The 18,148-nt window shown below is 41.8% G+C and overlaps 1 protein-coding gene across 2 annotated transcripts in view; it reads left to right on the top strand.

The window, feature by feature from the left end:
- Positions 1-18,148, top strand: part of Oca2 (OCA2 melanosomal transmembrane protein) — a 292,950-nt gene that overhangs the window by 169,026 nt on the left and 105,776 nt on the right. For both annotated transcript variants that reach the window (XM_032896002.1, XM_032896003.1), the window contains 2 exons: positions 4,586-4,645; positions 5,207-5,311. In XM_032896002.1, the coding sequence (XP_032751893.1) occupies positions 4,586-4,645; positions 5,207-5,311 (165 nt within the window). The remainder of the gene's footprint in view (positions 1-4,585; positions 4,646-5,206; positions 5,312-18,148) is intronic.

Raw genomic sequence — 18,148 nt, 5'->3', positions numbered from 1 at the left:
TCTGTTGTTCTGAAGGTGGCAGCAATGAGTTATTGTGCTGGCTTGTCTCTGGGCACAGTTGCTGTGTCCCGTGGGGTGCTGTGAGTTACAGTACTCCCTTTTCTTTACTGTGCGTCATTGAGCAATGCTCATAGTCTTCAAGTACACACAAACACAATATGTTACATTTGTCAACTTTATACTTGGTAGATGGAATCACCATATACCTATTTTACCACTTTACATCATAACACACAACATTTGTATCTTCCTTAATTTTTATTTATGGTATGTTAGATTTTTGAAATGAGTTATCTGGTGCAATGTTCAAGCCTGTTTATGATATTTTTATCTCCTCACACTGTACACATAGGCTTTGAGATTTTCTATAACAGTAGGCATCTACACATAAGATACCCACTGCATACTGTGTAGAAATATATACACATGACCATCTTCATAAGTCATCGGGCAGAAAATTTTAAGTTAGACATCTGACATTTTTCTCTTAGTCAATGGTTCCATATAATAAAACAAAAGGTTTAGCTGCATTTAGCTTTTAAATGCACATTATTATTTAATTAAACTTGGATTATATTAGATTACTAACTAGTAACAGGGATTTATTTCATTGTCATGTGAGACTCAATCTGTTTCTGGGACATTTGTAGTGTCATATGGCAATGGTAGAAGCATTACTCTCACCACGGGGACACAGCACGATATCTTACAGTACACAAGTCCACCCCACACCAAGGAGTGAGCTGGCTCTGCATTAGCTGCTTTTCACACTGTGACAGAACACCTCAGAAACTGGACCTACAGAAGGAATGGTCTATTTGGCTCATAGTTTAAAAGTAGCATCTACCTGGCAGTGTAATCATGACAGCAGGTAGTTGTAGCTGTAATGACAGATGGGTAAGTCTGGTCACATGGAACAAAGTGAGGAACTGATGTGGAGTTACCTTCTCCTTTTCGTTCAGTGAGAAACCTAATCCACAGCAATGGCGGCTCTCATATTCAGGGTTTGGTCTTCCTCCCTTAGTTAAATCTCTCTGAAAACACTTCATAAGCTTAGGGGTTTGATGTGTATATCGAAATCCAGTCAAGCTGACATTGAAAATTAGCTATCATAAGTCTTCCTCTTGTCAATTTGACACCCAAATCCAATACTTAGCATTTTAATATTTCACATTTGTCTAATATTTTCATGCTCATCTCATAATACAAAATCTATTTGATCTACATCTAAGAATCTTCAGTATTTTAAAGCTTCAATGTTGTTTAAAAGTCCAAGTGCAGAATCTCTACTGAGATGCAAGCCAGGACTTGCGTCCTTATAAAGTCCTTAGTGACCAGGAAACAACAAGGAGTTACAAGCTATGTACTTCCAATATTCAAAGCCACACAGGAAACATTCCCATTCCAAATGGGAAGAACGAACCATATCATGCAGTTCCATGTCTGGCACGTAGGTCTTGCGATGGAATCACCTGGGCTCCAACCATCTTTACCTCTGTAGTTCTATCACCTGTAGCACATATAACATCTCTCTTGGGCTGGCTCCTCTCTGTGCTGTTCAAGCTTTCCTTGGTAGACATCTATGGTTCTGGTGACGTCAGTGGAATGGGGTCTCCATTAGAATGTAGGCCTCAGGGCAATAGCTTCACTAGCGGCCCTTTGAGGCTTTCTTGCAGGAATCTTACCCTGCGACCAAATGCCTGGTCTCAACACGTTTTCTGTACCTTGGTGGAAGCCTCCACCACTCCTTAACTCTTGCCTTTTGCATACTTGTAAAACAAGCACCATGTGGGTCAATTTTACTGCTGGGTTAAGGTACAGTTTGGCAACCTGACACTATTGGAGTAGCGTCTCTGTACCTTAATGATTAAACTTGGGAAAATAATTCCCTAGGTGGTTGCTTTGGTAAAGGAACCAACTTAGTGGCATTTTAAAGTCAGGCTTCCTTCTCTCAAATACTTTTACAACTTGGAGCTATCCCTATTGTCCCTATGTAAGGAGAAACGTTTCTCTTTAGGGCTATGTACTCATCTCCTTAATTATAGTCAAATTTTCTGCACCCATCTTGCCTGCAACTGTACACTTAGATTCATTTCCTCACCAAACTGCATATTTTTCATGAATTTCTGTTCTCGCACTGAAGACCTGATCATGAGCAGTAAGTGCAGGGTATTTTTCTCTTTTGAAATTTCTCCAACAAACAATTCAATCTGTTACCTCTGAATTTAGCTTCACTGAAGTTTTCCAGAATAGAGGCTGAAAACAGATTTTTTTTTTTTAAAACCATAACATGAACGATTCCCTCTGGAACCTCATGGGCACAGTCTCTAATGCCTGTTGCCTTTCACATCCTGCTATTTCAAGCTTCCACTAGAATGGCCCATCAATGCTTATAGCATTCTAGGGGCTTCTGTGGTCTCGGCTATAAAGTCTTCCACATTCTTCCACAAGCCATTTACCAATGCCTGAACATCGCACTGTCAACTTGACTGGATGTAGAAACACTGGCCACATTAGTGTTTTCACAATAACTGAAGAGGAAAGACCCACCCTACATGTGGATGATACTGTTGCAGTCTCCCAGGTCCTAAGTTATTACTGAAGGCGAAAAAGAGTAAAGCATTGACATTCTTCTCTCTCTGCTTCCTGAGTGTGGATGTGGTGAAGCCAAGGTTCTCATGTTCCTATTTTCATGCTGTTGCTGCCGTTGCAGATTATACACTCAGTCTGTAGTTCCAAATCAACTCTCCTCTTTGACTTTACCTTTGTCACTGTATTGTTGTGGCAATAAGAATAAATGTAACAAATACCACAGTAGCCCTATCCCCAGATCAATCTTCTGCATTGATTTTCTCATCCCTATAACAAAATACTTGGCAGAAACAACTTAACAAAGGGAGAATTTGTTTTGCCTCACAATTTGAGGATATCATCATGGAGAAAGTAGCAATTGTGACTATAGATGTGGTGGCAGAAACATGAGAAAGATGGTCATATCTGTCCATAAGTAGAGAGAGATGAAAGATATCCAAGTTGCTATCTTTTTTCCATTTTTTATTTCGTCTGAGACCCCAGCCCATGGACTAGTGGGTGGGTTTTCCTTCTTAAACACTATCTGTTTAGAACACCCTTACGGACATTCCTGGAGGTATGCTACTGAGGTGATTGTAATTCCCACGAAGTTGATTTCGAAGTAGACAGTCTCCAACTATTGGAATCCCTGGAGCTGAGCAACCCTGTTATGGGTAGACTATCTTTCTGATTTAGTTAATGTTAAAAATTAAGTTGATCCAGTCCTGCCCTCCTCCTCAAAACACCCAAGCTAACAGCATACCATATAAGCAGGGGACCTGGTACAGACCTTCCAGGTCCTGTACTTGTGGCTTCAGTCTCAGTGAGCCTATTTGAGTCCTGCTTAGTTGGTTCAGTGGGCCATGTCCTCCATTGTCCTCTGTCCCCTCTGTCTCCTGCAATCATTCCTCCCCACTCTTCCTCTGGATTTTCTGGTGAGACCCAGTGGTCTCAGATTCTTTTGCCTGCTCTTGGGACTCTTTCCCTCCTATTCGGTTGCCTTGGCCAGGCTCAACATGAGGGGTTTTGCCTTGTCTTATTTTATCTTATTTTGTTGTGTTTGTCTGTTGTCTCTTGGAGGTCTGCTCTTTTCTGAAATGAAACAGGGAGTGGGGAAGTGGATCTGAGGGAGACAGAAGGTGTGCGTGGGGTGCTTAGAGGAGTGGAGGGGGGGGAAACTGTGGTCAGAATATATATGAGGGAAAAATCTATTTTCAATAAAAACCCTAAGTTTATTGAGAGTTGTATTTGAGGTTACAGCTTTATTATCTTCAAACAAAATCCACTGAAAACTATATACATGGATCAGTATACTGTCGCTTAAATTTATACACATTCAAGTTGATATTTCAATATTAATCTCCCTTCAGTGGAAATCCTAGTGAAAGTGCAATACATTGAAGAGGTGATGGGAAGCTGGACTGCTGTTCTATCCCAGTGCTGTGTCTCTGCCCGAGACCGAGACTGTGGTGTGAGCAGAATCTCTTGAGAATGCATCATCTTACTCTCTTCTTCAACATTCCATTGGACACAGGTTCTCATGGAGATAGATTTACAATGCTGGGAAAATGCTCATGTACCTCATTACATGTACTGTTTTGTATTTTTTTAAATACTTGCTTCCATGGTTATAAGAACTGAATTTTTAAACTCAAACTTTTAAAATACATTGGAAATATAGCTTATTTAAAAATCCTTTTTTGTAGATTGACGTTTCTGTGTATTTGATCAAATGGTATGTTTCTTATAGGCCTTAAAATAAAGGGATCGCCTTCTATCCAAATATGTGTAGCATAGATATTGACATGAATCGGTGAGCGAATTCCTGCCTTTGCTGCTGTACATTTTACCTTTGTGCATCTTCATGTATGTATGATGCCAAATTACTTATAGACGTGTTAAGGAGTGCAGTCTTCAATGAGAAAGGATAACCTGTGCCTGCCCTATGTTCTCTTTTTGAAAGACAAAGGAAATCTGCAAATACTTTCATTTCTAAACATATCCTTTCTTCTAGGCATTGACACATCTTCACTTAGTAGAATATGTTGGAGAACAGACTGCCCTGCTAATAAAGGTATATTAAATGCTCTAATGGAGCATGTTCCAGCCATTATCCTTTGATTTTTGTTAAAATCAAAATGAAAAGAAGAAGTTTGGTAAGAATGTTACATTAATTATGTCAAAAGCACTAACAGTAGCCTACTTTACCCTGGGTAACCTAGAGATGAAGGGGATACTTGTCAAAGAACATACAATTATAGATGCTTGCCATCTTGCTTTGCCTTTAGTTAGAGTATGTCTAAAAAGGGGTAGCACATAGTAAGTGAATGCTGCAGAAATTCCCATCTTAGAATTCTATCGGGCCATTAAGCAGGAGGAACCAATCTGTGTGGTTATCAGATGTTAGAAATGTAATGTTCCTCCTCACACAGAGCTATTTGGTTGAGAATGGCTCCTCTCTACTTGCTTGTGGCCAAGGTTCCTGGTCTAGGTGTAGCCCTGGTTTTCATGACATGCTTACCTGCGTTTTGTCATGTGTCAGAAGAAAGACTACCAATTTTTTGACAGTTTTTATGTATGCAGTTTAGCATTGCAGTGGTTAATGCATAACATGGCTATGATCTGATCCTTTTAGATGGTTCCAGAAGATCAGCGCTTTGCAGCTGCCATTGTCCTAATAGTGTGGGTCTCAGCCTTGGCATCGTCCTTGATTGACAACATCCCGTTCACTGCTACAATGGTAAGTGGTGTGATGCTGTATGTTTAAGGGTCAATTTCTGCCTGCTCCTATCTGGACTCTGCTCCTATCTGGGCCTATGATTTTTCCTACGAAGCAGGGCATGAAACCATCTCCTCTATTGCCCTTACATGTAAGGGGAAAAATGTGAGCTGAGCCTGAGGCAGCTGAGTGTGGAGCACTGAAAGACCAATGACAGCCTGAGGCCAGACTTTGGGGAGTGGACAGCATATCATGGGTGACTGTTTGGGGAGCCCAGTTGAGGGCTGCTACCCTTCCCAGAAAAAAAGGTATCATTTTTTAAAGGAACTTCAAGACACCAAAAGAATGAGCTGTCGTCTTTACTATCCTCACGGGCAGATGTATTTATTCTAAGAAACCTTCGTGGATTCTGGGTCTTGGCCTGCACGTACAGGGATTTAAGTCTCTGCTTGATTCTAACTCCCAGCCAACACCAAGATCCCCACCCCTGGGCCATCTCCTCTGTCATTGATTGTTTGTTTTAGTATAGGAACTGTGGTCTCCAGTGTAAAAAAGTAAAAGTGAGAATGGAGACTTACAGGTAAGATCTGGGTCCTGCCACAAACAGCTAGAAACAGCCCAGGGCCCAAGAGTTCTTAGTATAGGGCAGAAGGATGAGTGTACTCACAGCAGGATGCTGGTGGGGGAGTTCTCTCTGTTTTTCTTGAGGCCCCAAGGAGTCCCTCCCTCCCATACAGATAGCCCATGTATTGTACCCTAGTATGTTGTGAAAAGGATCCCCAAAGACGAGTGTGGCAGAGCTGGCCAAGTAAGGAGAGGGCTGGTTAGGCGCATAGCCTTTCTTTCTCTAACACACATTGTTTAGATCTCTTTCTCAGTCTGGAATTCATTTTATGCTAAGCTTTATTCTCTGGTGACCCAGTATGGTTCTTGTTTCAAGGTGTAGGTTTGGGAATTCTGAATTCACTCAGTGGTTGCTATTTCTAGTGGTCACATATGGAACAAGACACTCGAAATCTTCAGGGATCCAGGATGGTGTATTTAAGGAGTCCTGAGAGTCTGTAAAATTTGCAATAAAGCAGTATGCTTAAATGTGAAGCACTGAGTGTTTTCCCCTTAAGCAATGAACAAGACAATGTTATCTATGAACATGTTTTACTAGTCAGAGGCTGTGCAGTAAAGCAAGAGAAGCAAAGAGAAAGGACTGGGAATGGAGATGTTAAACTTCAGAGACTATTAATCTGTGTATTAGACAACTTTAAAGAATCTACTAATTAACAGGCTTGATAGGCAATTTTTTCAGATCCTGTAGAGATAAAAGTCAGTTAATAAATCATTGTATTCCTCTGTAGGCACAATAGACTTATAATGAAAACTTGAAATAGATGCCATTGTCAGATGCACCTTCAGTCCCTGAGACAACAAGGTAACCTTACACACTTTATCCTGTCCCAGTGAGACCACATCATGTGGTCTGAGGACAAAGGCATTTGTCATTTGCCTTTATCTGTTTTTCCTTCTGGGTATTGTAATATCAGAAGGAAAGACAAACATAGAAATGAGCAATTCTAGGACAGCATAGGCTTTATTTGGGAAGGGTCTGAGGAGGAGAGAATGGTAGTTTAAGAAACCAAAGAGGCCCCAGAGCTCACAGGGACTAAACCACCATCCCAAGAGAACACAAGGATGGACCTATGGCTCCAGTAGTATATATAGCAGAGGATGGTTTTATCATTAATGGTAGGAGGTGCCCTTGGCCCTGTCAAAGCCATTGCCCCAGTGTAGGGAATTGTCAGGGCGGGGAGGTGGAAGGGAGTGGGTGAGTAGGTGAGGGAGCACCCTCATAGAAGCAGGGAGAGGGGGGATGGGATAGCAGGTTTCTAGAAGGGGAAACCGGAAAAAGGGGCTACCATTTAAAATGTAAATTAATAAATATCCAATAAAAGAAAAAATGAATAAACAAAACAAAACAACAAAAACAAAAAAGAAACCAAAGAGGCTACTGTTACAGGCTGGATGGCTGTAAGTCATAAAAAGAAAGACGGAAAAGGAGAGGTGTCTTCCTTTTGGGGTTGTGGTGGCTATTGTTAAGGATAGCAAGGGGAATGGGTAGTGACATAAGGAATCTTAGATGATGGATAAACATCCGTCATGATCAGTTATTGCTAGGAGTTGATGAGATGATGAAAAAACATGAATATAGAAAGCTAAGTTGCTTCAGTTTTTGGAATTGTCATTGTCATCTCTTGCTTAAAATTAAGGAGCTTCACAAAGTGATGTGACTCTGGATAGTAGCTCATTGTTGGTTTCCTATCCTTGGTAAGTACTTGTTTATTTATGCCTCCCCAGGAATAGTGCTACTCAGCACCTTGGTATATTGTTTCCCTCCAAGATGATACACATAGATCAAGATTCTCTATTTAGTCCCTCTCACAGTGTGCTACTAAAGAAGATGACAGTCAGTCTTGATAACTTTTCTATTACAGTGATAAAATGCTGTGACCAAGACAACTTTAAAGGAATTTAATGTGGCTTACTATTTCAGCGAGGTAGAGCTCATGGTGGCAGGGTAAAGAAACAGTTGAAAGATCGTATCTTGATCTACCATCATGAGGATAGAAAGCAGCAGCCATTGCATGAATCTTTTGAAACCTCAAAGCCTGCTCCCAGTGACATACTTTCCCAACAAGGCCACACCTCCTAATCCTTCCCAAACTGATCCACCAGCCAGCAACAAAGTATTCAAATATATGAGCCTATAGGTGCCATTCTCATTCTAACCACTACATATTCAAATTCATGAAGGTGGCATCTAAGGAGGCGGGAAGGTAAAAACAATACTGTGAGTAACTGAGCTCATTTATCTGTAATGTTTTATTTCCTGAAAGTTAAACAGATAGAAAGTGCTGAGACAAAGGCAATGAAATAGTCAAACTTCCCCATGTGCTCGTGAGCAGAATTCTGTAAATGTTACATGTATGTATGTGACATGGTGTAATTAGATCTTTTTTTTTTATTATTATTATTAACTTGAGTATTTCTTATATACATTTCGAGTGTTATTCCCTTTCCCGGTTTCCGGGCAAACATCCCCTCCCCCCTCCCCTTCCTTATGGGTGTTCCCCTCCCAACCCTCCCCCCTTGCTTCCCTCTCCCCAACAGTCTAGTTCACTGGGGGTTCAGTCTTAGCAGGACCCAGGGCTTCCCCTTCCCCTGGTGCTCTTACTAGGATATTCATTGCTACCTATGAGGTCAGAGTCCAGGGTCAGTCCATGTATAGTCTTTGGGTAGTGGCTTAGTCCCTGGAAGCTCTGTTTGGTTGGCATTGCTGTACATATGGGGTCTCGAGCTCCTTCAAGCTCTTCCAGTTCTTTCTCTGATTCCTTCAACGGGGGTCCTGTTCTCAGTTCAGTGGTTTCCTGCTGGCATACGCCTCTGTATTTGCTGTATTCTGGCTGTGTCTCTCAGGAGCGATATGCATTCACTTTTTGATCATCCGTCTTGAGTTTCATTTGTTCTAGGCATCTAGGGTAATTCGAGCATTTGGGCTAATAGCCACTTATCAATGAGTACATACCATGTATGTCTTTCTGTGATTGGGTTAGCTCACTCAGGATGATATTTTCCAGTTCCAACCATTTGCCTACGAATTTCATAAAGTCATTGTTTTTGATAGCTGAGTAATATTCCATTGTGTAGATGTACCACATTTTCTGTATCCATTCCTCTTTTGAAGGGCATCTGGGTTCTTTCCAGCTTCTGGCTATTATAAATAAGGCTGCGATGAACATAGTGGAGCACGTGTCTTTTTTTATATGTTGGTGCATCTTTTGGGTATATGCCCAGGAGAGGTATAGCTGGATCCTCAGGCAGTTCAATGTCCAATTTTCTGAGGAACCTCCAGACTGATTTCCAGAATGGTTGTAGCAGTCTGCAACCCCATCAACAATGGAGGAGTGTTCCCCTTTCTCCACATCCTCGCCAGCATTTGCTGTCACCTGAGTTTTTGATCTTAGCCATTCTCACTGGTGTGAGGTGAAATCTCAGGGTTGTTTTGATTTGCATTTCCTTATGACTAACGATGTTGAACATTTCTTTAGGTGTTTTCAGCCATTCTGGTATTCCTCAGCTGTGAATTCTTTGTTTAGCTCTGAACCCCATTTTTTTTTTTTTTAATAGGGTTATTTGTCTGAACCCCATTTTTTAATGTGGGTTATTTGGTCTAACTTCTTGAGTTCTTTGTATATTTTGGATATAAGCCTCTATCCGTTGTAGGATTGGTAAAGATCTTTTCCCAATCTGTTGGTTGTCGTTTTGTCCTAACCACAGTGTCCTTTGCCTTACAGAAGCTTTGCAGTTTTATGAGATCCCATTTGTCGATTCTTGATCTTAAAGCATAAGCCATTGGTGTTTTGTTCAGGAAATTTTTTCCAGTGCCCATGTGTTCCAGATGCTTCCCTAGTTTTTCTTCTATTAGTTTGAGTGTATCTGGTTTGATGTGGAGGTCCTTGATCCACTTGGACTTAAGCTTTGTACAGGGTGATAAGCATGGATCGATCTGCATTCTTCTACATGTTGACCTCCAGTTGAACCAGCACCATTTGCTGAAAATGCTATCTTTTTTCCATTGGATGGTTTTGGCTCCTTTGTCAAAAATCAAGTGACCATAGGTGTGTGGGTTCATTTCTGGGTCTTCAATTCTGTTCCATTGGTCTATCTGTCTGTCTCTGTACCAATACCATGCAGTTTTTTTTATCACTATTGCTCTGTAATACTGCTTGAGTTCTGGGATAGTGATTCCCCCTGAAGTCCTTTTATTGTTGAGGATAGTTTTAGCTATCCTGGGTTTTTTGTTATTCCAGATGAATTTGCAAATTGTTCTGTGTAACTCTTTGAAGAATTGGATTGGTATTTTGATGGGGATTGCATTGAATCTGTAGATCGCTTTTGGTAGAATGGCCATTTTTACTATATTAATCCTGCCTATCCATGAGCATGGGAGATCTTTCCATCTTCTGAGGTCTTCTTCAATTTCTTTCTTCAGAATCTTGAAGTTCTTGTTGTACAAATCTTTTACTTGCTTGGTTAAAGTCACACCGAGGTACTTTATATTATTTGGGTCTATTATGAAGGTGTCATTTCCTAATTTCTTTCTCGCCTGTTTCTCTTTGTGTAGAGGAAGGCTACTGATTTATTTGAGTTAATTTTATACCCAGCCACTTTGCTGAAGTTGTCTATCAGCTTTAGTAGTTCTCTGGTGGAACTTTTGGGATCACTTAAATATACTATCATATCATCTGCAAATAGTGATATTTTGACTTCTTTCTTTTTCGATCTGTATCCCTTGACCTCCTTTTGTTGTCTGATTGCTCTGGCTAGAACTTCAAGAACTATATTGAATAAGTAGGGAGAGAGTGGGCAGCCTTGTCTAGTCCCTGATTTTAGTGGGATTGCTTCAAGTTTCTCTCCATTTAGTTTAATGTTAGCAACTGGTTTGCTGTATATGGCTTTTACTATGTTTAGGTATGGGCCTTGAATTCCTATTCTTTCCAGGACTTTTATCATGAAGGGTGTTGAATTTTGTCAAATGCTTTCTCAGCATCTAATGAAATGATCATGTGGTTTTGTTCTTTCAGTTTGTTTATATAATGGATCCGTTGATGGTTTTCCAGATATTAAACCATCCCTGCATGCCTGGGATGAAGCCTACTTGATCATGGTGGATGATTGTTTTGATGTGCTCTTGGATTCGGGTTTGCCAGAATTTTATTGAGTATTTTTAAGGCCGATATTCATAAGGGAAATTGGTCTGAAGTTCTCTTTCTTTGTTGGGTCTTTGTGTGGTTTAGGTATAAGAGTAATTGTGGCTTCATAGAAGGAATTCGGTAGTGCTCCATCTGTTTCAATTTTGTGGAATAGTTTGGATAATATTGGTACGAGGTCTTCTATGAAGGTCTGATAGAATTCTGCACTAAACCCATCTGGACCTGGGCTCTTTTTGGTTGGGAGACCTTTAATGACTGCTTCTATTTCCTTAGGAGTTATGGGGTTGTTTAACTGGTTTATCTGTTCCTGATTTAACTTCGGTACCTGGTATCTGTCTAGGAAATTGTCCATTTCCTGCAGATTTTCAAGTTTTGTTGAATATAGGCTTTTATAGTAAGATCTGATGATTTTTTGAATTTCCTCTGAATCTGTAGTTATGTCTCCTTTTCATTTCTGATTTTGTTAATTTGGACACACTCTCTGTGTCCTCTCGTTAGTCTGGCTAAGGGTTTATCTATCTTGTTGATTTTTCTCAAAGAACCAACTTTTTGGTTCTGTTGATTCTTTCTATGGTCCTTTTTTGTTTCTACTTGGTTGATTTCGCTCTGAGTTTGATTATTTCCTGCCTTCTACTCCTCCTGGGTGTATTTGCTTCTTTTTGTTCTAGAGCTTTTAGGTGTGCTGTCAAGCTGCTGACATATGCTCTTTCCTGTTTCTTTCTGCAGGCACTCAGCGCTATGAGTTTTCCTCTTAGCACAGCTTTCATTGTGTCCCATAAGTTTGGGTATGTTGTACCTTCATTTTCATTAAATTCTAAAAAAGTTTTTAATTTCTTTCTTTATTTCTTCCTTGACCAGGTTATCATTGAGTAGAGCATTGTTCAATTTCCACGTATATGTGGGCATTCTTCCCTTATTGTTATTGAAGACCAGTTTTAGGCCGTGGTGTTCTGATAGCACGCATGGGATTATTTCTATCTTTCTGTACCTGTTGAGGCCTGTTTTTTGACCAATTATATGGTCAATTTTGGAGAAAGTGCCATGAGGAGCTGAGAAGAAGGTATATCCTTTTACTTTAGGATAGAATGTTCTATAAATATCCGTTAAGTCCATTTGGCTCATGACTTCTCTTAGTCTGTCTACATCTCTGTTTAATTTCTGTTTCCATGATCTGTCCATTGATGAGAGTGGGGTGTTGAAATCTCCCACTATTATTGTGTGAGGTGCAATGTGTGTTTTGAGCTTTAGTAAGGTTTCTTTTACGTACGTAGGTGCCCTTGTATTTGGGGCATAGATATTTAGGATTGAGAGTTCATCTTGGTGGATTTTTCCTTTGATGAATATGAAGTGTCCTTCCTTATCTTTTTTGATGACTTTTAGTTGAAAATTGATTTTATCTGATATTAGAATGGCTACTCCAGCTTGCTTCTTCTGACCATTTGCTTGGAAAGTTGTTTTCCAGCCTTTCACTCTGAGGTAGGGTCTGTCTTTGTCTCTGAGGTGTGTTTCCTGTAGGCAGCAGAATGCAGGGTCCTCGTTGCGTATCCAGTTTGTTAATCTATGTCTTTTTATTGGAGAGTTGAGGCCATTGATGTTGAGAGATATTAAGGAATAGTGATTATTGCTTCCAGTTGTATTCATATTTGGATGTGAGGTTATGTTTGTGTGCTTTTCTTCTCTTTGTTTTGTTGCCAAGACGATTAGTTTCTTGCCTCTTCTTGGGTATAGCTTGCCTCCTTATGTTGGGCTTTACCATTTATTATCCTTTGTAGTGCTGGATTTGTAGAAAGATATTGTGTAAATTTGGTTTTGTCATGGAATATCTTGGTTTCTCCATCTATGTTGATTGAGAGTTTTGCAGGATACAGTAACCTGGGCTGGCATTTGTGTTCTCTTAGGGTCTGTATGACATCAGTCCAGGATCTTCTGGCCTTCATAGTTTCTGGCGAAAAGTCTGGTGTGATTCTGATAGGTCTGCCTTTATATGTTACTTGGCCTTTTTCCCTTACTGCTTTTAATATTCTTTCTTTATTTTGTGCGTTTGGTGTTTTGACTATTATGTGACGGGAGGTGTTTCTTTTCTGGTCCAATCTATTTGGAGTTCTGTAGGCTTTTTGTATGCCTATGGGTATCTCTTTTTTAGGTTAGGAAGTTTTCTTCTATGATTTTGTTGAAGATATTTACTGGTCCTTTGAGCTGGGAGTCTTCACTCTCTTCTATACCTATTATCCTTAGGTTTGATCTTCTCATTGAGTCCTGGATTTCCTGTATGTTTTGGACCAGTAGCTTTTTCCGATTTTCATTATCTTTGACAGTTGAGTCAATGATTTCTATGGAATCTTCTGCTCCTGAGATTCTCTCTTCCATCTCTTGTATTCTGTTGGTGAAGCTTGTATCTACAGCTCCTTGTCTCTTCTTTTGGTTTTCTATATCCAGGGTTGTTTCCATGTGTTCTTTCTTGATTGCTTCTATTTCCATTTTTAATTCCTTCAACTGTTTGATTGTGTTTTCCTGGAATTCTTTCAGGGATTTTTTGTGTCTCCTCCCTATGGGCTTCTACTTGTTTATTTATGTTTTCCTGGAATTCTTTCAGGGATTTTTGTTTCTCCTCTCTATGGGCTTCTACTTGTTTATTTATATTTTCCTGGAATTCTTTCAGGCATTTTTTGATTCCTCTCTGTAGGCTTCTACTTGTTTCTCTAAGGGAGTTCTTCACGTCTTTCTTGAAGTCCTCCAGCATCATGGTCAAATATGATTTTGAATCTAGATCTTGCTTTTCTGGTGTGTTTGGATATTCCATGTTTGTTTTGATGGGAGAATTGGGCTCCGATGGTGCCAGGTAGTCTTGGTTTCTGTTGCTTGGGTTCCTGCGCTTGCCTCTCGCCATCAGATTATCTCTAGTGTTACTTTGTTCTGCTATTTCTGACAGTGGCTAAACTGTCCTATAAGCCTGTGTGTCAGGAGTGCTGTAGACCTGTTTTCCTGTTTTCTTTCTGCCAGTTATCGGGACAGAGTGTTCTGCTTTTGGGCGTGTAGTTTTTCCTCTCTACAGGTCTTCAGCTGTTCCTGTGGACCTGTGTCTTGAGTTCACCAGGCAAGTCACTTACAGCAGAAAAGTTGGTCTTACCTGTGGACCCGAGGCTCAAGTTCGCTTATGGGTGCTGCCCACGGGCTCTCTGGCAGCAACCAGGAAGATCTGCGCCCCTTCTTCTGGGGAGGTTCCGTGCACCAGGGTTCCAGATATCTTTTTGGTGTTTTCCTCTGGGCTCAGTACTGTGTGCAGCGTGCAGTCTCTTCTGGTTTCCCAGGCGTGTCCGCCTCTCTGAAGGTTTAGCTCTCCCTCCCACGGGATTTGGGTGCAGAGAACTGTTTATCCGGTTGGTCCCTTCAGGTGCGGTGTCTCAGACGCGGGTGGACCTGCTGCCCTGGGCCCTCCCCACGGGTACCCAGAAGCCGTTAACAGTTTCCTCCTGGGCCAGGGATGTGGGCAGGGGTGGGCAGCGTTGGTGGTCTCCTCCACTCTGCTGCCTCAGGAGTGCCCGCCCGACCAGGCGGCGAGAACTCCCCTCCAGGGGGCCTGGGAGCAGAGAGCTGCTGAGGGCAGGGATCCGCCGGCCCCGGAGTCTCGTGTAATTAGATCTTATATGGATCCCTCCTTGTTTTCCTAATCACTCATGGCTTACTGGAGAAGGCCTTTTATGACTTGAACTTTTGCACACTTCCACACAGCTTTTTCTTATTTGCTCTGTAGCTGTGCTAGGCATTGAAGGTCTATTGTTCATGTGATGTATTTCCTTTATCTTGGGTGAGGTTCCTACCTTCCCTTCAAGTCTTTGCTGTGTCTTGTTCCAATCCTTCATTTTTGTTCTTTTAAAATATTGTTTCTTGGGCTGGAGAGGAGGATCAGCAGTTAAGAGTACTGACACCCATATAGTGGTTCACAATCATCTATAGCTCCAATCCTAGGGGATCCTACACCCTCTTCACGCCTCTAAGGGCACTGGAAATAAATGTACATTGTACACAGGCAGAATGAAGACAGGACATTCATTTGGATATAATAAAAAATATAAAATATTTTCTTCAAATTTCCTTTTAGTTTCTTTAAAAGCACCCGAACAAGCACTCTGTAAATAAGATTTCAAATTTTTCATGTAGATAACCTTAGCAGGTAACAGCTTTATTCATAGTGATTTAGTGAGGGACCATTTTATTTGACAGTTTAGCCTATGGCAGAGCACAGTGAATTCACCCTCCTTGGATGAGTGCAAAGCCAATCAGCACACAAGGCAGTAAAAGAGCAAAGGAAGCTTTGTTATTAGTACAAGTAAGAAGAGCTCTGGGATAACTCCCAAAGCACCAGTCTCCTTAAACAAAGGAGACAGAGGGATTTTATTAGGGAAACTCATGCATATTCATGTTGGAAAAAAAAGAACCATGCCTGGCATAAGTGGATAAAAATAGGAATTAATCACAGTAGGTTGCTTTTTCCAAAGTATTCTTTGTTTACATCTTCAAACTATACCACCCTTCAGGTTCTGTTAGTGCTTTACTGTGTCCCCCAGAGTCATAGGCTCCATCTCTGCCTGACTCTCCTGCTGGGCCTCCCCTATCCTGAGACACACCATGCATCACTGGAGGCAGGGTGCCTCTCTTTACCATCTCCTTAGCCTCTGCTTCGCTGATTTCTGTCTCTGGTCACAGCTCTCTGGCACTTAGCTCTTCCCTTCTCTGTGCTGGCCCCTGCCCATGCATGAGTGCAGATGCACATTGGGAATCCTACACCTGTGCTGGCACAATGTGACGGCAGGTGCCCATGCAGAGTCCTTCCTTTGCGCCTGTGGTTTTTAGCACTACCTGTGGAAGGTGATGCAATGGTCCTCTGCACTCTATGGCTGTATGTGAAGGGGTGGAGGGTGCAGATGAGGGGTGGGGAGTAGGGGAGGGGTGCTAGCAGAATTATTACGATAAGGTGGGTTTTTTGGTGTTGTTTTGTTTGTTTCACTTGTGTTAAGAGAGAGAAAATATCCAGAGGCAGCTGGAGGAGTAGAGAGGAGAAAATAGATGGAGCATAGTCAGCTGTAGAGAAGGGAGGAGTGTGAGAGAATGGTGCAGATAGCGAGGTAGGAAGAAATAGACAACAGATGGAGAGAGAGAGAGAGAGAGAGAGAGAGAGAGAGAGAGAGAGAGAGAGAGAGAGAGAGAACCAGAGGGAGTGGGTGAGCAAGAGTGGGTGAACAGTGAAAGAGAATAGCAAAGAGGGACTGGCTATCGAGTGGGTGGAGACATCCTGTGGATCCTAAGGAGGATGTGTATCAGGAGGAGGAAAGGGCAGGGTGCTAGCATGGACTTAGAGATGTGCAACAGTTACAGAGGGAGTCTGGAGGCCAGCATGGACTTTGATATGCTCATTGGCACCACAGGTAGCCATGTGTCCCTTCTGCCAGGGGTATGGGGAATGACTTCGCTTGGCAGCCAAGAACCAGTTTTACAAGTGCCTAAGGAATTCTGGCTTTTATCTAACCACCGGAAATCTCTCTACACTTTAGCTTGTGCTCCTTTCTAGACATTGACAGCTTGAGCCTAACAGTGGGCTTACGGAGTGCGTGTGTGGCCCACGGCCAGTTACATGGAAATAGCCAGCTGCCTATTACTGCATATGGTTTTATTTTTACCTTTGCAGTCAGTGATCAGCTGCCTGGGAATTTTCCATTGACTAATAAAAGACCAGGGCCCGAGACTCTGCCCCCTTCTTCCATCCACTAAGTGCCGGCCTACCTCCAGCAGACTCCTCCCTTGGACCAGCTGTGGTAAGCTGGAGCCCATATCCTTGGGTTTCAGGAGCTGTTTCATGGATCTCTAGCCGCCTCTGTCCAAGCCCAGGTGTGTGGAGTGACTCCCCACTCGAAGCCATGTTTGGCATTTTCCCTCACTGATTTGGCTCTGACCCAAGTGGTCAGTGCACCAGGTTTCCTGTCTGCAGAACGTTCCTCCTCTCGGCAAGCACCTTCATTCTATACAGCTGTGGAGCATTCTGCATCCAGGGAACACTTATGGAAACTCATCAAGGACCAAAAAGCTGGCAGAGACAGCTGCTGTTTCAAAGGACTATTAGTACAGATGCAGTTGGGAGCTAGAGACCTCTTGGGGAGGAGGTGCTGCAGACGCAGGTATAGACCAGTGCTTCTCAACCTTCCTAATGCTGTGACCTTTAATATAGTTCCTCATGATGTAGTGAGCCCCAACCACAGAACTATTTTCCTTGCTACCTCATAACTGTAAATTTGCTATTGTTATGAATAACAATGCAAATATATATTTCTGCCTCTAAAGGGTCACAGCGCACAGGTTCAGAATTGCTGCCTTAGAACAATGATTGGGTAATTCGGTTAAGCTGAGGTTAAATGAGAGGAAAGAGACAAATGCAGCCTGTCTCTTCTTTGTGTCAGGTCTCAGAAGTGTACCTACATTCATTATGTGAACTGTGTACAAAGAACAACTCAAGTGTGTCAGTGGTAGATCTCCCCTTTCCATGGTCAGGAAAGAAGGAGATATTATTGGAATGGGGGAGATTCGGAGAATTAGCCCATAACTAGTAGGATGACACCATGGGAATTTTCTTTATGCCCAGAGGAGAAAGAATCAGTCAGTAGATGAATTTAGCTATTTTATTTTTTAAACAAAAGTAAAATGTTTCCGGCTCTCATCACTTCTGAGTGGTTCTAGGTCACTGTTATAGACAAGAGCTGTGGCTAGATCAATGGGCTAGCTGTCAGGGGGCCTTGCCATCATTGCTCATTGTTAACTGTGAAATAGTAAACAATATTTAGCACTGCTAATTTTTAATGCAATGAGAACAGACATAGGGTATTTGAAGTGGGCAGTGTGAGGCCCCTGGTGGTGAGATATTTCACTATTTGGACACACATATTTCTATGCCTGAGAATCCCCTTCATACTCACCTGCCCTTTTTTTCTTTCCCACACTTCCTGTCTGCAGTTGACAGGAGCTTGTGGGAATCTGAGTATAGTGGTGCAGCAGGGAATTCCTAGGCCTCTGCTACAGGGCCCTCAAGGGAACCTAAAATATGTTG

This window comes from Rattus rattus, chromosome 2, assembly GCF_011064425.1.
Source record: "Rattus rattus isolate New Zealand chromosome 2, Rrattus_CSIRO_v1, whole genome shotgun sequence".
Classification (NCBI taxonomy): Eukaryota; Metazoa; Chordata; class Mammalia; order Rodentia; family Muridae; genus Rattus; species Rattus rattus.
The sequence above is the reverse complement of the archived record's forward strand: the minus strand, read 5'-3'. Positions and strand labels throughout refer to the sequence as shown.